Raw genomic sequence first — 24,559 nt, 5'->3', positions numbered from 1 at the left:
TACAAATGATATAAGTCTTAAAATACTAAGAAGTCTTTCTATGTATACACCAACTTCCTTTTCACTTTCCCACCTCTATAGGATGGCATTACTCTCATCCAATCTTTTATCCAACTTCCAACCACTTCACTTTAATAATTAATTTTTCATTCACCCTAAATTCGTATTGGATGTATATTATATAAAAAAGAAAGCACGGAGGAGACCACAAATGTATAATCATTACTCCATTTTAATAATGTATCGTGTTTTGAATTTATGTTCAAAAATGGGAAATTTTCATTGTACAAAATGGATAAACCCATTTTTTCCAATTGAAACATTCACAAATTAAAATCCAAGATACATAGTATGGTCTTTATGATCTGGGTCAAATGGTTTGTCCCTTTTGGTTCAAGCAATAACATCCTTTATGTGCATTTCTTAATTATGAAATGTCATGATATGAATAAAGGGATTGATACTGATTCATGGTGGTAATAACTTTTTCTACTTTGTTAATATACTTATGGCACCAAAAAAATGTTTATAAGTACCATTTAACAACCATCTGTCTTATCCGGTTTTGAAGGGAAACGATGTTCTATATATCGGCTTAACATTAATGGTTTCGTATTGTAACATCCCAATTTTTACCACAAAATTTTTCATTTTTAAAAATAGAAAAATTCCAAATATCATAAAAACCAAGTCAATAAAAATCCTTGGTACATCAAATACAATCATACTAACTAGAGTATCAAAATGTGAAATCATAAAAATCTGCAAGTCGGACTGTACAGACAAGCATTCGCCTTTCCGCGATCATTCGAAATACCTAAAACACATTAATCCACAATTGTAAGCATGAAGCTTAGTGATTCCTTCCCAAAATATCCATACCGCACAACGTAACAAACAATTATAAGTTATCAGCAACCCTCAGGATTTTATCTACAATCTCAGTGAGCTAACAGCATGCCCGGTGGATTAACAGCACGTTTTAGGGGTTATCAACAACCAAGGGGACTTTCAGCAATATCAAAGTTATCAACAATTTAATTCAATTCATATATAACAACAGCATAAATTAAGATCCAACTGATCAACATATATATCTACCACACAAGTAACTATAGTGAGAAGACTCACCTCACGAATAGCAGCTAAAAATACCATAGATCTCTTACACACATAGTAGGCGGGAGCAACGAGACACCTAACAACAATAAAGAAGTGCCCTTTCAGTCTACACCCTAAAACCCTAGTTTGACCCAAAAGTCAACCATGGTCAAGATTCAATGCTAAATTCAACCTTAGTTGATTGTCACGTCGTGACAGAGTTAGGACAAAACAGTCACAGAAACACGCCTCGTCATGACGTGACACACAACCCGTCATGTCGTGAGACATGATATGAACAATTTAGAGCATTAATCTCTTAATCCCTTAAGCCAAACCTTCAAACCTTCCAGAAGGTTTTCCCCAACCGAAAGAAACATAAAAATCGTAGATTTTTAGTTATGCATGTCCAATGCATGACTTGAACACTAACTAGGTCAATAAAGAGAAAATTAGGCCAAAACTCATGCTTGGAGTCCAAACCACCACCAATCCTCATATTTGAGACGTATGCTAATTAAAGGGCCTCAATTATCCATAAAGCTGTTAAATTTATGGATCCCATGCATACTACCCAACCCAGTCATGAAGAAAACTGAATAAAGCTTAGATCTAACGCTTAAATGAGAAAGGAAAGAGCTTTAGGACTTACAAAGTTCAGGAAACAATAAAAGGTGGTGAGGAGGAGACTTGCTTGCCAAGATAATGCACCAAAGGAGCCTTCTTATTCAACAAAGAGTTATAAACCACCAAAAGAGCTCTTCAAGGTCACAATAGAAGCTAACTTCGATTTGGGCAGGAAGGAGGTGATGAAGTATGAGGGTGACCCTAGCCCCTCATCTCCCTTAAATAGGGCACAAAACACATAATTAGGGTTAACCCGTCGTCACATCGTGACCCGCAAGGATGGACACGCGTTTCTGCATCGATGGTCACGTCATGAGGTATCCTTCCTCACGTTGTGACCATCTATTATTTGTGGTTTTCCCTCTTTAATTGAATCAAAATCATAAAAAGATCGAATACCTAAATTAGGTGTTACATCGTCTCTACGAAGTTAGAAGAAACACATTACACACTTTGGTGTATTTTCTTCTAAGTTTGTACCTAAACTAAAATTGTTCTTTTTTATAGGATTGAAACACAATTCACGAAAAGTATCCAACACAATCCATTAAGATGTTCAAGTTATCAATTATCACCAAACCTAAAATTATATGAAAACACTAAATGTATTTTGATAGTGACTTGTAAGAGTCTTACGCTCTTCTTATCTTTCTTTTTGAAGACATCAAATTTCATCGACTATTTTAGGTCAAGTTTAATCTTAAAGCATGTGGTAACTTCTATTTGTCACACGCTTGAGAGTTTGAAACGAGGGAAATAGACATTGTCTCTCTTTGTTGTTGCATAGAGTAAAATTATAAACAACATAAGACGTTTAATTGACTGCAAGGTTGTAAAGATCATATCTTATATAGGTTTTTTTTCGTCTTGCAAAACCATAATTATAAGATCGAATTGGGTCGTATGATCCTACCAAAAGCAGTTTAAAACATAAATAAATAAATAAAGTTATTGATAAGTTAACCATTATCCTCTTTAATAAATGATTTTTTTTTGCCACTTATCACTCTCATTCAATTTGTCAAATGTCATTTATTTTGAATTAATTTTTTTTTCACATGTTATTTTATGAATTTTTCTATTTTATTAAATTTCACATAATATTTTAATATAATAATTGCAATAAATATAATAATAAATGGATATTAATTTCACTAATAAACTTACCTTTTAATTTCAAATTTTCAAAATTAAAGTTTATTTTCTTTATTTAAATTATTTGTTTAAATTTAAAAGATAAAAAACATTTCCATTATAATAAATCATTATTTTCTTATAAATTCAAAGTTATCAAATATATTGACCTTTAGATTTGATTTTTCTTTTAATTAACTCATGTAATACATAGTGTTAACAATAAATATTTTACGATTTATTTTACTAACATGAGAAATACATCCCCACTGTCTCATTTAACAATAAATAATTCAAAATTAAGTTTTAAGATTCATATTCAATTAACTTAGTCAAAACCAAATATTATAAATAAAATAAAATAAAAAATAAAAAAATAACAACCTACCCCAATCTTACCCAAACAATCAAACTATAATCGAAATTCTACGATCAACATCGCGATTTTAACAACCTTTGTTGAATGCTCTGAACATGGTTACCAAAAAGCCAAAAAATTGAGAAAATCGGTATCTCCTTTATGGACTTTGAAAATATTTTAACAGCTTTTATATAGGTCATCCATAAAAGTTAAAAGGGACACCATTAGAAAGAGAAAACAAGAAAAAAATAAAAGTGTTATCTGTTAAGGATGAAAAGTGGAAGGAGTAGCTCTTTAAAAAGATTTGACAAAATCAGAAAATATATTTCTGTTGACTTGTTAACACAAACCCCTCTCTTTATCAATCTTTTATACGTATATCATAAATCCAAAAGGTTATCTATGTTGAAACCCAACAAACATAGCAATGGAAATGGAACACCCATATTAAAATATATACAAGATGAAGGGCATAATCGTCAATCTACCATCGACATATCCCAGGTGCTTCTGTCCTCAACATTGATATCGCCTCTTCATACTCTGAAGCATATACAAACCCCCACAGCTGCACACATTCATATTCATATGAACTCAACTTATGCAAACTATTTATATTTATGTTTATAGTAAATTACATTTTTGGTCCCCGAGTATATCTGATTTTTCTGATTTTGGTCCCAAAAAGTTCTCTTGCAATTTGAGTCCTTATTTGACTATTTTTGGTCCCGAAGCATAGCTGATTCTTTTCAATTTTGGTCCCAAAAAATTATCTTACAATTTTGGTCCTTCTTTGAAATTTCTTGTATAGTTTCAGTCCTTGTTCTAAGTAAGATGACCATTTTTGGTCCCTGAATATAGCTCATTTTTTCAATTTTAGTCCTAACTCATTTTACTTGGAACGAAGACTAAAAACGTTACAAAAACCTCAAATAAGGATCAAATTTGCAAGAAGAAACTTTTTAGGACCCAAATTGAACAAAATCAACCATACACGAGGGCCAAAAAAGTAATTTTTGCAAAAATAAGTGAGAGAAAGCACCTCAATTTCCTTCACTTCAAATTCTTGGGTGTGTGACAAACAAGAGTTACCATAAGTTTCTGAGGCCAAACTTGACCCATTCAATCTGGGAAAAAAATATGCAAATTGCCAAATTACCATATTATCCCTCAAAAAGAAAAAATAGGAAGGGTGCAAATTGCCAACACTCTTACAAGTCACTATCAAGATACAATGCAAAATGATTTCCCCCACCAAGCGCTAAATACTCAGTTGAACAAAGAGTAAAATACCGATTCACCCCTAATAAATGCACAATTAACATAACAAATCCCAAATAAATATTAAAATTATAGAAGAATTTTTTTTATATTATCAAGAAAATGCAGTACCTGTGGGACGATATATAACAGGACGCCCTGGTGTATTTGTAAACACAAATGTATCATTCGATCCCTGTATAGTATTTACTCATCATAGTGAAAAAGGGTAGAAAGGTCTTTTGTCAACATATATAATTAAAAAACCATCATAATTAAACAAACCTGGTATCTTTTCTTTGTTGATGGTTTCAAAGGTGCCTCAACTAAACCACCAAACACTGCACCTTTACGATCTCCAACAACCTGAAAATGTTTAATCAAGTTTCAGTTAAAGGGTAAAGTTGACATTTTGCATAGTTACTGAGGACAAGACATTACCAGCAGACTTAACCCTGGGCAAAGATTGCTTCTTCTATATAAGGTTGAAAGAGATATGCCATGCCTCCATGTACTAACATATAAAAAAGATAATGATATATCAAGATTCAAGAATAATGTGAAGCTGAAAATATGAAGAAGATGAAGTTTTACCTGTATAGTAAGACCCATTTCTTTCCTTGACTGAGAACAGGGAGTGCAACATAAAGATCAGAACGTGTATTTTCTGTCATAAGTTGTGAAGGTTCTGACATTTTTGGAAGTTTATCAGAAGGAAAAGATGCAATCACATTTTGTACAGGAACCCCATCATTGGTGTCAAATTGAGAGCTTGTTTCTTTCATGTCATCAATCTTTGATTCAGTGTTTACTTTCCCAGATGCATGAGATCGATACCCACTAAACCTAGCAGCTTGTGAAAGAGCCTTGCCGAGTGACTGTTTGCCCTTAGAGAATAGACCTTTCTTTCCATTGTTTTCTTTTGAAACGTTTGGGGATGATGTGTCATTTCTGTAGCTAGTTACCACTTGGTTGTCGTTCCATTCTGAATACTCAGACTCGTTTTCTGATCTTCCTGGTGATAAGAATGAGTAGAGAAATGCGGTGAAGGAGGAAGTATCTGGCCCATCAACCAAGACTGGAACATCTTCTTCTTGATTACATTGTTGTGTGTTTCTCCTTGGTTCATTACTCAAATCGCCCTAACAAAAACGAATGAATCCCATTACTAAACCCTAATCCTAAAGTGTATTATTTCGTTCACAGAGATTAGATTTCATGAAGATAAACCCTAAGATTAAAAGGTCAAAGAATTGCACAAAAGGTCATATCAGAAATAGAATTTCAAATTGATGATCAGGAATTGAACTAAACTTGATCGAATTTTTTTATTATTGAAAAAAAAATTAAAGTACTTCAAAGGATCCAAAGAAGAATTTGGGAGAGGGCAAAACAACTTACAGAACGAGGAGAGGAATTCGATGAGGGTTTATCAGATATTGGATTAAGAAGAACGGTGGTAAGATCAGACACAAAATGGGCCGCCTTACTTCTTATTGATGTTGTTGAACGCTGATGTTCTTGTTGCTTTCCCAGTTTCATCCTTTGTTGTTGCTAGGATTGTAGTCAAGAGCTATGTCCGCGGTTTCTTCAGCTATCTGTGTTGAAATTCAGATGAATCCCCATGTTTTCCGGCAGCAGATAGAAGGGTGTTGAAGAAGAAGCGGTAGACAATTGGAGCTGGTGGAGTTGGTCGCGATTCGTAAGTTGTAAGGAAGACGAAGAAGTCGGTCTTCTCTTCTTCAAAGCAAATTCGCCGATGAGAATTGAGAAATGTCCTAAAATAATCCGGAACAGTAATGGATGATAAAAAGTCGGAATCAATTTGGTTGGTTTATCTAGCTAATTTTGTTTTTTATTTTTTGTTTTCTTCTTTTTCTCCTAAAATAATCATAAACTCTCTAATCTACAAATTATATATTCATGTCAACCATTTGAAAGTATCGGACATTGTATCAACAACAACATTATTGTACAAAAAGGACTTCTAATGAATTGATATTAGGTGTTATCATTTCTAATGCATTGGAATTAGGTGTTATCTTTTTTAAAATTATATTACTTGTTCTTAGTTTTTTAAAATTTTGGGAGTTCAAAACTCGTCTAGAACTTAAGTGAAATAAGAGTAATTTATGAGTTGATGTTGTTTGTTGTACCATGTTATGACATATTTGGAGATATTTGGATGTAACGAAATGATAAAGTTTTTGAAGACGAAAAGTTGAGAAAATATACCATTTTTTATTCTATTAGAGAATTTTCATTTTTTTTGTTAATAATAAATTTAGAAAAATTGATTTTCTTTGGAATGGTAAGATGCAATTTTTGTTAAACAATTTGTAATTTCCCTTTTGGCTCTCTAGTTCCTTGCTAGAGTTTCTTTTGAATATATGTGTAACGCCCTAAAAATTCAGAACTAAAAGTTTTATTTTTATATTAAATAAACATCAACCAAACATGATAATCAAACCCATAAGAAAGTCATAGTCGATCAATAATCATCCAAAATACATCAGAGTCAAATAAAACAGAAAAATCATGGTGTATGCGATGCAATCATCCCGAACTCTTCCCTTTCGAATCGGTTGAAAATAGTAAACTCGAGGCTTAGTGAGTTCCCCAAAATATCTCATATCATACATATAATGGCCCTTGCCCGACAACCACCGGGCCCCGTCCGGCATCAAACCCCACCCGAAACAGATATGTCAATAACATGCGATGGGCCCCGCCCGACATGCATACAACATATGCAAGAGTCACACAGACAACTAGCATACAAATAACAATAATCCATGGGCCGACATTGGTGCCTTCGACCCGTCAAACATTGGGAGGAGACTCACCTCAAACTGCTGAAAAATCAGATAAATGCTCATACTGTTGATTCGGGAAATCTCTGCACTAAATATGATCAAATAATACCCTAATTAATAATTAGGTTATAAACCATAACCGAGAGTCCAAACCCATAATCCCGACTCTTAGGGTAAAAGACGATTTACCCCCCCCCCCCCCTCAAAGCTAAACTCATACAATCAAGGCCCAAAAAGCAACCTAGGCCCACAGTAAGCGGTATGCCCCACGTACCTGGCCTGTACGCCCCGCATACTTGAGTGACTGACATCGGGCTTCAGACCCAGTACGCACAACGTACTCAGGAGTACGCACGGTATATTGGTCAATGCCCCAAATCCTCTTCCAATGTCTTAATCCCCTAAGATCTTAACGTCCAAACCTCAAATCTACATCTAAATAATGCATTATTCCATAAAGTTGGCGACTTTACTCACTTGCATGTCTTAATGGAACCCAACACTAAATCTTAGGTCCAAAACTTCATAAAAAGGCTAACAACTTAAACATGGGTGAGCTTTAACTTTCAAGATTTAATTTTTATGGCTCCATGCACTCTTAAATGCTCAAAAGGACAGCTCAAATGGTCTAGAGTAGTCCATACTCCATAAGACCAAATTTTTTGCACAATAAAGTGCATAAACATGAACATAATGAGATGTAGAACAAATGGCTCCAAGGTGTGAACTTAATACTGTAACATCCAGATATCCAGGTATGGAATTTGAGTATTTTATTTTTAGGGTATGAAGAGACTCGGCGAATTGATGCCCCAACTCGTCGAGTAGGATCGCGATTTGGTGACTTGTTTGATGAAGGGACTCGACGAGTTGGGTATCTGGACTCGCCGAGTCAGCGCTGTTAAGAAAAACCCTAGTTGTCCGGGTTTGGTACCTATTTAAAGGTCCTTATGGCCTTCATTTGCAGCCATTACACCCTGAGAAACTTTAGAGAGCAGAGAGGAAGCTTGTGGTGCAAGAGGAAGGCTAATTCATCATCTTTTGGTGTGCTTTAGAATAGGGAATGATGGATTTCGAGTTAGGCTGTCTTGTGGGACTTAAATCTTCCATCATTTCGTTCAGAGCTGCTGTGAGAGGTAAGGATTCATGTCCATCTTCGTTTGTTTAGTCGATTTCATGATCTAGGGTTTCTTCATGCTTTATTTAGCTTGAATCTAGAGTATGAGAGGTCCCATGGTGAAATGATTCCTAGATCTAGACCTTAAGAGGTCCAAAGAGTCCCTTCCATTCTGCTTTATGCCTTTTCCTTGGAGTTATGAGCTAGGGTTGTCATGATATGAAGGATTTCACCAAAATAAGCATAGAGAGCGTTGCATGTGTACCAAGATTCAACCTTTACGTAGTTATTGGTCATAGGGAAGTCAGATCTATGGATTAGAGGAACGAATCTGACCTCAGAAGGTCAGATGAGTGTTGTCATGGGAGCAACTCGCTGAGTCCATTGGCAGACTCGACGAGTCAAGTCGGGGTTGCCCCGCGATTGGTTGCTGAGTAACTCGACTAGTAGATAGGGAACTCGTCGTGCCTGAGAAGTTCAAAAGGGATTCAGAGAACCAGCGTGGACTCGCCGAGTCACTCGTGTGCACTCGACGAGTCTGGTCAAAGTTTGATCGTTGACTAGAGTTGACTTCGTTGACTTTTAGGGTTCGATCAATGATTTGGTCTTATAAGCCATTAGAGGGGTAGAATGGTCTTTTACCCTTCTTAGAGGACTTATAGAGGAGGATTAGCCTAGCCTTTAGAAGTTGTATTAATTAGAGAAATTATTTATGTGAATAGGCAGAGGCTAGCGCAATATTTCAGAGTACGAGGTTTACCGAGTATCCGAGGTAAGTCTTCTCACTATACTTTACCTTGAGTAGGTAACCAGAGTTATGTGATAGAGTATCTTGTATGCTATCTATGTGATGTGTTGCACTGCATTATTTCTATGTTATTTATGTCGTGTGTATATCAGAGTTAGAACCGGAAGGCTCGCAGAGTTAGGACCAAAAGGTCCACAAAGTTAGGGCCCAAGGTCCCACAAAGTTATATCCTCGAGTGGCTAGTATATGTTATGTGTGGTATTTTGGGGAACTCACTAAGCTTCGTGCTTACCGTGTTATGTGTTATGTGTTTCAGGTTTTCTCAGGATCACGGGACGGCACCGGCTCGATTGTACACACCAGAGAAAGAGTTATGTTTTGAGGATCCTGGTTTATTATGCAATTGAGTATGAAGTTATGTTTAGTAAATTAAACAGAAATGAGTTTCTACGAAAAGTGTTTTAAGAATTAAATGATTATTTTAAATGAAAAATTGTTTTGAAATTTACGGTGTTACAAGTTGGTATCAGAGCCTTGGTTTGAGGGATTCGGATGCACCTTCGGGTAAATCTGGACTCAAACTGAGGAATTGAGAAAATTTTCAAAGAAATTATTTTTCTAAAGCGAATAAGAGTTCAAAGAGAAAATGAGAAGGAGCAGTGTGTACAATCAGCCAGAGCCCGAACGGTGATTTCCCAAAATACCCTTACTTTTGTGTTATGAGATATTTATAAGACATTTTATGAGATATTATGCATGCTAGAGACAAGCTAAGTAATTCATATTTTAGGACTAGAGTGGCCTGATTTGTGATGCCTTAGCCTAGGAGTTGCTATTATTTGTGATGCGCTTTGATTAGGTGATGAGTAAGAGTGTCCAGCAGGAATCCTTTAGGGGATTCGAGTAGAGGAGAAATCTAGAGGAGGTATCTATATGAGCATTGGAGGAGCATGCCGAGAGGGTATCCAGATGCCAACGTGGGGTGAAGTTGTTGAGTTTGGTGATATCCTTCGAGTATGAGGAGGACGAGTGGACAATAACCTAAAGAGGTTTTATGTGCTGGAGGAGGTACTTCGATGCTCGAATGCTACTTGCTTCGTGCTTTGTGGAACTCTCAATGATGGGAGACAGCTACGAAGTGAATATGACGATATTCAGGAGGTAGATGGCTGGCATCGTTAGGAGTTCTTCAACAGCTGATGGCGGAGAAGTGTGAGAACCTAGGAAGAGCCTATGGAGCAATCTTAGTCAGATGAGTACGCTGGTAGAGTAAAGCCTTTCGCTGAGGAGCGAGCATGCGTGACATAATTGGTGAACGAGAAGATTGAGCGACTACTTAGGAGCTCTGGGATGGTTCGTGTGGAGAGTATGGGTAGATGTGGCAGGTAGTATGGGCTCGTACTACCGAAAGCAGAGGACCCATACTAGATATAAGGAGTATTCTGAAGGTTCTAAGTAGCAGAGTGAGGAGTGATGTTATGGTTCGAGTACCATGCATCGGAGCAGATTGAGGAGTGATGTTATGGTTTGAATACCATGCATCGTAGCGGATTGAGGAGTGATGTTATGGTCCGAGTACCATGCATCGGAGCAAATTGAGGAGTGATGTTATGGTTCGAATACCATGCATCATAGTGGATTGAGGAGTGATGTTATGGTCCGATTACAATACATCGGAGCAGATTGAGGAGTGATGTTATGGTTCGAATACCATGCATCGTAGCAGATTGAGGAGTGATGGTATGGTTCGAGTACCATGCATCGTAGCAGATTGAGGAGTGATGTTATGGTTCGAGTACCATACATCGAAGCAGATTGAGGAGTGATGTTATGGTTCGAGTACCATGCATCGTAGCAAATTGAGGAGTGATGTTATGGTTCGAGTACCATGCATCGTAGCAGATTGAGGAGTGATGTTATGGTTCGAGTACCATACATCGAAGTAGATTGAGGAGTGATATTAGGGTTAGACTACCATGCACCATAGCGGATTGAGGAGTGATGTTATGGTTCGAGTACCATGCATCGGAGCAAATTGAGGAATGATGTTATGGTCCGAGTACCATACATCGGAGCGGATTGAGGAGTGACATGGTTTGGGTACCATACGTTGTAGCAGATTGAGAAGAGATGTCATGGGCCGAGTATCATGGTTTGTAGCGAATAACGCTTGTGGTTCTTCAGTTATCTGGTCACGATTAATTAGGTGAAAATGGGACACGATGCGGTTTTAGGCCTGATGGACATGATTGAGGTCGAAGAGGCATCCCTTGAGAGGGAGATCGAGAGCATTTCAGAGTATTTTTGGTAAGATGTCAAATGTAGTCGCAAGACTCAGGGATTAGTAGAGAAAGCATTTATGGGGGGGATTGCGGTCCGAGTGAGCAATCAGCCTGTGACATCCCCAAAATCTCGGCCAGAAAAGACCGATTTCATTTATGTTTTTTAAAATAATTTTCAGAGTAAATCCTTTTAATTTTAAAAGAGATGCGGAATTTGTTCCCAAAAACAAAACATGATAAAATAGATATTTATCAAAACATTTCATAAAGAAATATGATTTCATTTCGTAATCAAAAGTCGGGATGTCATGTTCCGATACAGATCATAAAGCATAAACGATAGCATTACAAGTCATTCAACAAATATATACATATACAGAATTGTAAACAAACCAACTTGATGTTCGCCCATCTTAAGCTCTTGCGCCACTTCCTGTAAAATAAATCAACTGAGTGGGTCAGGCTTGGGAGCCTGGTGAGCATATAGGGTTTTCAACCCACAATAATTATATTTAATTTCAACAATCAACAATAAACCCGATTACCCATTCCCGTTATCCTCACCTTACATTCCTAAAAATAACGTCTATTATAAGGAACCTATTTCAGTATTTTTCATCGGGATGGACATCACTGCAGAGGGGCTTCCTCAACAATAAGTGTCCTAAAGGCAACCATGTGGGGGATAGAGTACACCGGTGAACACGTCGTTCACAACACCTACAGGTAATGAGCCTGCTAGTGTTCCACAGAACAGTCTAGAATAGTCCGTGGTCGTCATCCATACTCTGCTGGATGACTAGAATAACACCAATAACACCGAGGCCTCTCATTTGTTTATTACACACCAATTACCTACCCATGTTCTACCCAACATATTAGTAGATAAAAATATACATTTTTATACATTGTTTAAAAACCTGTATAACATGCTTTAAGCAATACATATTCCACATAACAGATGAGGCGTACACACATAACACGTATTTCATAGAGAATACATCAGATCTATAAGATAGAAGAGAGTAAATATACACTCACACGTATAACAACCAAATATATACACATATACATATTTTATAGGAAATACTTCATAATATTGCGTTGGAATGAAAATAACTACACACTCACTTGATCAGAAGATGATCGGGCAGCACTACGGCTTGCAGAAGAGGTGTTTCTCCGTAGATCTGGAAGATCTTCACAAAACCGGGCTCCTCGCGGGCAGCGTTTCGGCTCGGGAATAACCCTCTTCGGGATCCTCGGGGCTTCGGATCTTGCTTCGGGGCTCGGGAATATTACCGGGGCTTCGGGGTATAAACGGCACGCAAAACGAGGCAAAACTTAGAGAGAGGGAAGAGTTTGAACAAGAGAAAATGGCTGAATTTGAGTTCTATTTATAGGCTGAGGGTATGGGATTACGCGGGGCGTAATCTCAAATTACGCGGGGCGTACTCGGGTTACGCGGGGCGTAATTGACTCGTCGAACTTCTAAATTGCGTAACTTTCGCATACGAGCTCTGTTTTCGACGTTATTTATATCCATGCGAAGGTCAAACCATACTCTACAACTTTCATTTAGACTCCATTGGCTAATTTTGACTTTTATTTTTATTATATATTTTTAGAAGGCCGGGACAGAAAAACTTCGTTATAAATTCATAACTTCTTCGTCTGACGTCCGTTCTCGCCTAACTTGTCATCGTTTCGCTACTAACAACGAGATCTTCGATTCTCATTTAGATTGTTTCGGCTAAAAACCGCTCGATCTCAAATCGAGTATTCGGGCTGCATACTGCCACGTCGAAACTTCAGAAAATCATAACTTCCTCATACGAAGTCAGATTTGGGCGTTCCTTTTATGCACGCTCTCGGTTTAACGAAATCTATGACTTTCGTTTAGATCGCTAAGGCTAAATATCGTTCTATCTTAAATTCATATTTTACGTCACTCGGCGTCGTGCTGGTTCTGTCTCGAAACTTCGACAGGTCATAGCTTCTTCGTTATAACTCGGATTTTGGCATTCCTTATATCTCCGGAATCCTTGTTTCAACCACTACAACTTTATGCAAAGATGTCGGGCTTATCTCACACTTTAATTTTGATGCTTATTTTATTCTTAATTCATTAAATTATAATAATTAAGAAAATACACACATAAATCACATAATTCAAATAATTCACAAATAATACATTCTTATTATTTCAAGTTGAGTTACAAGGTTAACCTAGACTATTACATTGCTAAAAATGGCAAGCCTAGAAACACGGGCGTTACACAGCCGATAGAGGAGATGTCACCTTTTGTGACCTGAGGGGTGCTATTTATGTTTTTTGTGGGAAACAGAAGAGGCGTGAGATTTCAGTTTGGGGTTTAGGAGTAAACCTTGCAGGTTGACATTGATGATGATTTTTCCCACCAGAGTATCAGGCAGCATGTCTGCCGCGAGGAAATGATTGACCATGAGCAGGTAGTCAGTGGGGACTAAGATGGTTAAGGACCACATTACACCCTAATTGAGTATGGTAGGGCGTGTGATAGCGGGATCAACGAGTAATCCAGACGAGTATATCATGGCGGTGGCTCTTCTGTCTTGATGGGTGTTGAGGGTGGGAGTAGAGTCCCTGTTCTTGTGATGATTCATGTGTTGGAACGTGGGTTGAGAAGTCGAGATTGAGGAGTATGATGACTTATTGTTTCAGTCTAAGAGTTAGTAATATTACTGGACAGTTGAGACGTTCGATATTGGGGATGGTATGAGACTTTGAACGACTAGAGGCAGCCGTGATGAAAAGTTCCTGAGGATTTCATCTAAGATTCAGAGTATTTGAGGTTGCTTGATCTCTTTAAAAGAGATTATCGAGCGTTGTGTTGCACCTTCCAAGGGATGGGGCAATGTTGCTAGTGGAAATAGTTGGTGGGATGGCTTGTGCGCCAATTGGTGATGGTTCGAACCCTAAGTGGGGGAGGACCGGGTACCGTATTGAAGGGAGCATAGATTTGTTCAAGAGCGGTTATAAAAAGTGGTATTTAGAGACCTACGGTACGAATTCATGAGACCAGAGTTATTGGTGATCGAGGAGAGGTGCAGAGTGAGATGATGAATGTGGGTGAGTGTCTCAACGGCAGGTGGCCAATGGTCAGGAAATTGGTGGGGGTTAGGGCCGTTCCAAGTGGGAGGCTCGTAAGGATGGTATTGGTAGATGAGAACTTCTGAGTCAAAGTATTGATGATGTATGCCCTTTTGGGGTAGATAGAAGATGATCGAGCGACCAACTCCCAGGCTGGTATGTGTATTCTTGCTTGGATTTTGAGCAATAGAGGAAAGGGTTTCAGAGGCTCATCAGCGTGTTCTGAAGTGTTAACGCTTTCTTTGTATTCCAATTGAGTGTTTAGATATACCGAAGTTTCACATTAGGTAAAATGAAGATATAAGTATGGGGTCAGAAGGAATGTATTGTTGTACCTTTATGATGTTAGGAGTAGGAGATCAGTGGTTGAGGCAGGACATTATGATGTTCTATAATGGTGTTCCGCGGTATATGGGTATAGTGTCCTGCTTTCGGAGTTATTTAGAATCTTGAGTTTGAGACGACTAGTGGTGTATCATGTATTTACAACTCCGGTGGGAGCCCTTCGAGTATTGACATCAAGAGGGATTATTTAAGAAAGTGGATCTCCGCAGAGGTAGGTATTTGTTATGATGGTTTCCGCTAGAGTCTATGATGCATATTTGGGATTGAGTATGTGTAGCTATCTATGATAGTCTGCGGAGCATGAGTTGGTGGACGTAGTGTGGTGTTGTGATGCTATGGGGAGTCGTAGTGCTCACGAGTCAGAGAGAAGGAGTTGTGATACTACGTGTGACATCCCCATTTTCACGGCCAGAAAAGACCGGTTTTGTTTATACTTTATTTCAAAATCAGAGTAATCTTTTAATAAAAGAGTTGTGGAATTTGTCCCAAAACAATATTATGATAAAGATTTATCAAAATCATTTCCTTAGAAATGTATTTCATTAAAAAGACTCGGGATGTCATGTTCGATACAGTACATAAGTATAAACAATACAACATAGGCCTTACTACATTATTCCGTATTTACAGGCCTAAAATCCATTAATCTCTTATCCCAAGACATCACATCTATGCTCATGTGCCACTACCTGTAATACAAGAAACTGAGTGGGTCAGGCTTGGGAGCCTGGTGAGCACATAGGGTTTTCAACCCACAATAAATAAGTTTATTAACTTTATCAAACCAAATAAACCCGATTACCCATTCCCGTTATCCTCACTTTACGTCCCTAAGACATCTAACACAAGGGACCTAGTCTAAGGACTATCATCGGGATGGACACTATTGCTAAGGGGATTCCTCAGCCGTAAATGTCCTTAAGGCAACCATGTGGGGGATGGAGTACATCCGGTGAGCACACAGTTCAAATAAACACACAATTCGAATAAACACCTACAGGTTGCGAGCCTGCTAGTGTTCCACTAGACTGTCTAGAATAGTCTGTAGTCGTCATCTATACTCCGCTAGATGATTGGATCATCATTAACATCTATAACGAGGCCTCTCATTATTTTATTTTGTCACACAGCAACTATTACATCTACCCATGTTTTACCCAACACAATTTGTAGATATAAAATACATATACAGTTTAAATCATTGAAAACATGTATAAAACGTTCATCCAGCATAGATAGCAAGTATTCAGATAATATGCAAACATAGCAGGTAATTTATATAAAATACTTCATATCTATGTGTAAGCTAAAAGTAACTATGCACTCACTTGAGAAGATGGTGACTCGGTACTCGGACAACGCTTCGTTTACTTTAAAATAATTTCCTTCGACGAAACCTAATATTATCACCACTAGATTTTAGTCTAATATTACCGTGACTAATTATTATTATTATTATTATTATTATTATTATTATTATTATTATTATTATTATTATTATTATATAAGCGTTTAAACAATACTTTCCAATCACTATATACAGACAGGGGCCAGACATATAACACCGGAGGGCAGGACTATTTTGGCGTATAGCACTTCTGAAATCCAACAACCCTATGCGGCCCTTTAAACCAGATTCCCCGTACCGCGAGTAGTTAAAAAGATATTATAACGACACTTATATAAGTCATAATAATAGCTCAAATATTTATTATAAATTTATAATAACAATACTAATTTTAAATATAAACTATATTTAAAATAGGGTAAGCATAACTTACTTACAAGGGGATTTTAGCTAGGAGTCGGGCTCTGCAGGGGCAGAACTTCGTCGCTGAATATTTCTAAGAAAGATTCGTGCAGTGCTTCAGCGTTCACCTTACTATACTAAAACTACAGAAAGAGAAGTCGAATCACGAGGGACCGAAATGCTCGGGGGATAAAGAGAGAAAGACTCTTGAATCAAGATAATGGTGCAAGAAATATGAGAGCTCAAGCCTCTTATTTATAGTAATTGTATTTACAAAAACTACCCTCCATAATTACTTAATGACCTTATAGTTATATAAACAACTAAACACCCCTTTATAATACTATTTTAAATAGATTTAATGATATTTGCACTAAACTGATGTCGAAAGAACTCAACATTAATCTTATAATGACCGCATCGTCGATACCTTTCTAATGATATATACATATGTATATATATGTGTACGTATATATGATTTATACTTTATTTTAATACGTAAATATGTTATTATAATTTGTAACTCGTTCATACGAACTCCGTTTTTGACGTTATTTATATCCACGCGTAGGTAGAGACGTAATCTACAACTTTCGTTTGGACTCCATCGCCTAATTTTGACTTTATTTTTAAAGTTATATTTTTAACAGGCCGGGACAATATTGGTTCGTTAAAATCTCATAACTTCTTTATCCGATGTCCATTTTCGTCTGTCTTTTTATCCTTACGCTACTAATAATGAGATCTTCGATTCTCGTTTAGGTTGTATCGGCTAAAAACCGTTCGATCTAATACTCGAACTTCGGGCTGTACACCGCTAAGCCAAAACTTTGAAAAATCATAACTTCCTCATAAGAAGTCAGATTTAGGCGTTCTTCTTATGGACGCTCTCAGGTTAACATATTCTACGACTTTTATTTAGATTACTAAGGCTAAAAGAAGCTCTATCATAAATTCACTATTTACGTCTCCTAGTGTCGTACCGATTTTGTCGTAAAACTTCGACGGGTCATAACTTCTTCGTTATAACTCGGATTTCGACGCTCTTTATATGAACGCAAACGTTGTAACATATACTAAAACTTGGTTGAGATTATTTATTCTTAATAATCTTTTGTCGAAAAGTCGTTTTCGACCCCTATTGCCTCTAAATTGACTAGCCCGGATCTACGGGAGTTACACTACGGGAAGTCGTAGTATTCATTAGTCAGAGGGTGTTATGATACTATGGGGTGCCATAGTATTTATTAGTCAGAGGGTGTTGTGATACTACGGGGAGCCTTAGTACTCACTAGTCATCGAGAGGTTATCGTGATGTTGCGGGGAGCCATAGTACTCACTAGACGGAAAGAGAGTGTGATGATGGAGTGTTCTCCTGATGCAGAAGAGTTTTAGGCTTGAGTAGTCCTAGTATTGAGTTTTGGAGCCTGGTGGTTGAACCAGGGGTGAGACTGGGGTCTCCGTCTTTGACGGGAATCATTATATTTTGATTTGAGTGGTGATCGTCGCAACATAAGGGGATTGGAAAGGTGGTATTTGCACGGGGCGCAGGTTGAGTCATGAGATGAATGTTTCATTGGGACACGAGGTTCCAACTTTGGGACGGACCAAACTCTTGAGTTGAGTTTGGCATTGATGGTATGTGGGTAAATGAGATGAGATTCTAGAATTCTGAGGTGAATTCTTGGATGAGGGGTATTGTTGTCGTCGTACGTCTAAAACCTGTATATGACAGTACCCGGGTACGGGGGATACCACGAGTTGCGCAGTAGACATCAAAGGTCGGGGTAGAGTCGATCCTCAGTTGGATGGTAGTTTTCATATGAGGAAAAGAGAATTTCGTGACTCGTGTGTCACTGGGCCGAGATAGTTGACGCGGGAAGGAAGTTAGTGAGATATTTTGGATCATGTTATGGGTGACCTTTGGAGGTTCAGTTGTGGAGTCAAAAGTTGACCTGGTGCTCAGTATCAATGAGGGATATGAGAAATGAACTAGAGCTAATTATGGTGATGTCTGAGGACACTTCCGAGCAAGCGTGGTTATTTCTTTTCTGTCTAAGGGGCAGAGTGTTGAGGATTCTTTGTTCGGGTGGGTTTGATAGCAGTTGTTGGTTTGATAGCAGTTTAGTGAATGTTTCTTTGAATGTTTCATTTGAAATTTACAGTGTTACAAATACCTTCTAAAGATGCACAAGAAGGTGTAGAATCTGGATCCAAGGGCTTGAATGCACCACTCCTTCTTCAAGAAGCTTCCTTCACCACCAATAACTACCAAAAAACACCACAATATCACTATAAGGCTCAAGAACACTCAAAAGAGGGTAGGGTTTCGTGGGATATCTTCTAGGGTAAGGAGACTGATGAGGGGAAAGGTTTGGAGTCTATAATTGTGACATACCCAAAATCTCGGCCAGAAAAGACCGGTTTCATTTATGCTTTTAAAATCATTTCAGAGTAAATCCATTGATTTAAAAGAGTTGCGGAATTTGTTCCCAAAACAAAATGTGATAAAATAAAGTTTATCAAAGCATTTCATCAAGAGATCATTTTCATTATATAACAATATTCGGGATGTCATGTTCCGATACAGACCAAAACGCATAAACGACATATTACAAGCCATACAACAATTATATACATCTACAGGCTCATAAGCAAAACAACTTGATGATTCATCCATCTTATGCCCTCGCGCCACTTCCTGTAATACAAATAAGACTGAGTGGGTCAGGCTTGGGAGCCTGGTGAGCATATAGGGTTTTCAACACACAATAAATAATTATATTTAATTTCATCAACCAACAATAACCCGATTACCCATTCCCGTTATCCTCGCTTTACATCCCTAAAACAACATCTATTACAAGGGACCTGATCTAGGATTTTCATCGGGACGGACATTACTGCAAAGGGGTTTCCACAACAGTAGATTTCCTAAAGGCAACCATGAGGGGGGTAGAGTACACTGGTGAACACATCGTTCACAACACGTACAGGTTATGGACTTGCTAGCGTTCCACATGACTGTCTAGAAAGAGTTTGTGGTCGTCATCCATACTCCGCTAGATGACTAGGTCAACATCAACAACATCGAGGCCTCTCATCAGTTTATCACACATCAACTATCTACCCAAGTTCTACCCAACATATTGTAGATAACAATATACATATGCATACATATGCAACTTAAAAATTGATAAGATATTCATTTAATACTCGTTCCAGATATACAGATTCATTCCAAGTAACAGATAATATATATTTATACACACATAGCACGTATTCACTCGGAGATACTTTATATCTATTTTTTAGAAGAAAAGGAATATACACTTATTTGATCAGAAGATGATCGGACAGTACTACGACTTGCAGAAGTAGTATTCTTCGGTAGATCTGGAAGATCTTCACACACCGGGTTTCTCGCAGGCAGAGCTTCGACTCAGAAACTCTTTTCTTCTCGGGATCTTTGGGCTTCGAGACTCGCTTCGGGTCTCAGGATGATATCGGGGATTTGGGGGGTTAGAATATGGCTTAGAGATGGTATCGGGAGTGGGAGAGTAAGAGAGGGGCAACCTAAATCGGCTGACCCTTGATTTCTATTTATAGGATGAGTTTTCTGGGTTCACCTCGTGAGTTTTGAATATTCACCTCGTGAGCTACATATGCTCACCTCGTGAGCTCAATACATCATTGCGTTCATCATGGCCACTTGCCCTGGAAGACGTCCATCATTTGTTAACCTCGTGAGCCACTAATGCTCACCTCTTGAGCTAGGCTCACCTCGTGAGCTCTGACACAACCTTGGGGTTCACGCCCCGAACTTCAGAAATTCATAACTTTCGCATACGAGATATGTTTTCGACGTTGTTTATATCCACACGTAGGTGAGATTATGCTCAACAACTCTCGTTTAGACTCCGTTGGCTAATTTTGATTTATTTTTATTATATTATAAATATCTTATTTTTAGTAGGTCGGGACAGGAAAACTCTGTTCAAAATTCATAACTCCTTCATCTGACGTCATTTTTTGTCTGTCTTTTCGTCGTTGCACTACTATCGATGAGATCTTCAATTCTCATTTAGAAAGTTTTGGCTAAATATCGTTCGATCTCATATTCGAGCTTCAGATTGTCTATTGCTAAGCTAAAACTTCGAAAAATCATAACTTCCTCATACACTGAAACTTCGATCTCATATTCAGTGTCGTGCCGGTTTTGTCGCGAAACTTCGACAAGTCATAACTTCTTTGTTATAACTCGGATTTCAGCATTCTTTATATATTCGGAAACCTCGTCACGAACACTACCACATCCTTCATATATATCGGGATAATCTAACATTTCATTTTGACACTTATTTTTATCCTTAATTCATTTAAGTCACACAACTAAGCACAAAACACATAATACTCAAATAATACATCTTTATTATTTCAAAACGGGTTATAAAGGTTAACCTAGACTATTACATCGGTATTAATGACAAGCCCAGAAACACAGGCGTTACAATAATGATGCTTAAATAGGGTCCAAAACCTAAAAATTAGGGTTTGTCCTCGGACAATGTACGCCTCGCGTACTAGAAGTACACCCAACGTACTTGCCCCACCTCAAAAGTTCCACTTTTCACTCATTGGGACCAAATTTAAAAACTAATTAATATCAAAGGTCAAAATATGAAATACCTGGAATCCGGGTGTTACAATTCTTCCCTACTTGAATTAGACTTCGTCCTCAAAGTCTACCGCTGCAAATAACTCTAAATAATGCTCCATTATCTTGTCCTCAGGATCTCATGTCCACTGTAAACTCTTTCGACGCTATCATTGCACCTTCATGAGATCCACAACCTTGTTTCATATAGTATCCATCCTCCTGTCAAGGATCACCACTAGCCTTTATATATAATTCATGCGATCATCCACCTGAATGTCCTTCAATAAAACCACTAAGGAAACATCAATCAAACATTTCCGTAGTTGAGAGACATGAAAAGTACTATGGATCTGACTGAGCTCCTCCGGAAGATCCAGTCGATACACAACCCCACCCACCCGAGCTATCACCCTAAAAGGACCAATATACTTGGGGCCTAGCTTACCCCGCTTCCTTAATCGGATGACACCTTTCCAAGGTGACCCCTTCATGAGTACCATGTCTCAAACATGATACTCCAAGTCTGACCGGTGTCTATCTGTGTAACTCTTTTGTCGGCTCTACATTGTCTGAAGTCTGTCGCGAACCTGTTGAATCAATTTCGTCGTTTTAAGTACCACATCCATACTCCCTATGACCCGTAGGCCAACATCACCCTAACATATCAGTGTCCTACACTTTCTCCCATAGAGCATCTCAAAAGGAGGTCGATCAATGTTGGCGTGATAACTGCTGTAATACAAAAATTCCTCCAAAGGACGATATGTATCCAAACTCCCGCCAAAATCCAGTGCACATGCTCGCAACATGTCCTACAATGTCTGGACAGTCCGCTCACTCTGACCATCAATCTGTGGGTGGAAAGTCGTGTTGAAGTGCAGACGAGTACCCAAATCCTCATGGAATCTCTTTCATAACTTGGAAGTGACTTGAACATCCCTATTAGATACCACAGAAACCGACACCCCATATTAGGGATGTTATTCATGTCAGAACCGGACTGAACCGACATGAACCCGAATAACCCAAAAATCGAATAAGGGTAATTGCATGAACTGAAAACCAAACCGATTAACCAATACGGGTATAATTCGGTTCAGAATTAATCGGTTCAGTTCGATTATTACCCAAATAACTCGAATACCATGTACAAGATGATTAAGGACCTAATATAACCAGGAAAAAAACCCGAATAAACCGTATTAGGATTCTATAACCCGATTAATAGAATGACAATGTGTTTTTATACATCAACATAAAATATTCAAAGACTAACATAACACAATGAAAGAATAATGTTTACATAGCAAATTAACATAATGATCATTAATTTCTTACTTGAGTTTCTTGAGTTGGAGCCCAATTTTCCATAACTAGACAAAGTAGGAATTCGTTAACCTTAGAGACAATAGGAAGGGTTGATTTTTGAAAGTTTGAAACAAAAGAAAGGATCGACAAAAGTGATTTCAAGTTTGGAAATAGAAAAAAAGATTGGTCCATTTTAAAACGACGAGAACGAGCGTATGAGTTTTTTCTGTTATGAACGAAGAGGACAGAAAAGTGAATCGTGATTTTGATTTCTTTTGATCTGAGAAAGGGGAGGAGTGCTTATTTGGTTCGGGTATTTAGAACTGAATAAGATCTTATTTGGGTAACCCAAGAACCGAATAAACATAATATAGATACCCGAAACCCGAAGTGAATTGCTTATTCAGGCCTAATTCGGTTCGGTTTCGGTTCGATTAAGCTTTTCGGGCTAAATTCTCATCCCTACCCCATATCGTGCCACCACTTTCGGAATGTAGATATCGGCCAGCTTCTCCGCCGAAATACTCTCCTGGATCGAATCCATTATGCACGTCGTCCGAGGAAATTTGGTGATGAAATCCATCGTAAGCTATTCCCATTTCCAAACGGGGACTTCCAACGACTCCATTTTGCAGTGAGGTCGTTGATGCTTAGACTTCACTTACCTACAAGTCAAGCACCTCTCCACATACTAGTCCACGTCTCGCTTCATACATGGCCACCAATAGTCGGGTCGAAGATTTCTATACATATTTGTCGCTTCCATCAGAACATGACGCCCACCACCCCAATAGGGAACCCACATCCTCTGATGAAGGGTCAATAATCCCGAGATATCATAATCAAATGAATCCACCTGACCCACTATGCACTCACTCTTCTGGTGCTCTTCCTTCATAGTCTCCACCTGAGCCTCTTGAATATGCTCTATGAGTGGGGTAATCATTATCATCCTCAAACAAAAATATTTGATTGGGGTAGCAACCGCCTTACGGATGAGAGCATCAACCACTACGTTGGCCTTCCCAGGGTGATAAAGGATCTCACAATCATAATCTTTTACCACATCCAACCATCTACGTTGCCTCATGTTCAGATTCGACAGATCCATCAGATACCTAAGATTCTTGTGATTCGCGTAAATAGTACAACAGGCCCCATAAAGGTAATGTCACCAAATCTTGAGGGCGAAAACCACCGCTCCCAATTCTAAATCATGCGTAGGATAATTCGCTTCATGAAGCTTCAGCTGCCTTGAAGCGTAAGCGACCACATAACCTCGCTACATCAGTACCACACCCGAACCTGTTACTGATGAACAATATACCACAAAATCCTTAACACCTCCGACAGGGTCAGAATCGATGCCTCACACAATCTCTGTCTCAAAGTCTCAAAAGTTGGCTGCTGCTTGGGCCCCAAACGAAAAGTGACAGTCTTCTTCATTAACCGGGTCAACGGATCCGCTATCTTAGAGAAATCATAAATGAATCTCTGATAGTACCCAGCTAATCCCATGAAACTTCAAATCTCAGATTGAGACCTTGGAACTTCCCACCTCATCACCGCCTCAACCTTGGCCGGATCGACCAAGATATTGTTCTGGTTGACAAGGTGTTCCAGAAACTGCACCTCGCGCAACCAAACTCACACTTGGAGAACCTCACATACAACCTCTCCTTCCTCAGAGTCTCCAATACCTCTCTCATGTGCTCCTCATGCTGCTCATGGGTCTTAGAATATACCAGGATGTCATCGATAAACACAATAACAGACCGATCCAACACACGCTTGTATACTCGATTCATTAGAACCATGAATGTGGATAGAGCATTGGTGAACCTGAAAGGCATCACCACGAACTAGTAATGGCCATAACGAGTCTGGAATGTTGTCTTCTGCATATCCTACTATCTG

At 38.4% G+C, this 24,559-nt stretch overlaps 1 protein-coding gene across 1 annotated transcript; it reads right to left on the bottom strand.

Moving 5' to 3' along the window:
* Window positions 1-3,526: 3,526 nt before the first annotated feature.
* LOC145031587 (uncharacterized) lies at window positions 3,527-6,298 on the bottom strand. Its single transcript, XM_078980182.1, has 8 exons — window positions 5,885-6,298; window positions 5,078-5,625; window positions 4,925-4,997; window positions 4,769-4,849; window positions 4,616-4,679; window positions 4,439-4,526; window positions 4,266-4,350; window positions 3,527-3,791 (listed from the first exon to the last, which is right to left on the bottom strand). Exons 1-8 carry the CDS (start codon window positions 6,023-6,025, stop codon window positions 3,708-3,710), a joined length of 1,164 nt encoding a protein of 387 aa, XP_078836308.1. The 5' UTR covers window positions 6,026-6,298; the 3' UTR covers window positions 3,527-3,707.
* Window positions 6,299-24,559: the final 18,261 nt, after the last annotated feature.

This window comes from Lactuca saligna, chromosome 2 (genome assembly GCF_052625555.1).
Source record: "Lactuca saligna cultivar CGN05327 chromosome 2, ASM5262555v1, whole genome shotgun sequence".
Lineage (NCBI taxonomy): Eukaryota > Viridiplantae > Streptophyta > Magnoliopsida > Asterales > Asteraceae > Lactuca > Lactuca saligna.
Note: the sequence above shows the minus strand (reverse complement) of the source record. Positions and strands in the feature narration are given on the sequence as shown.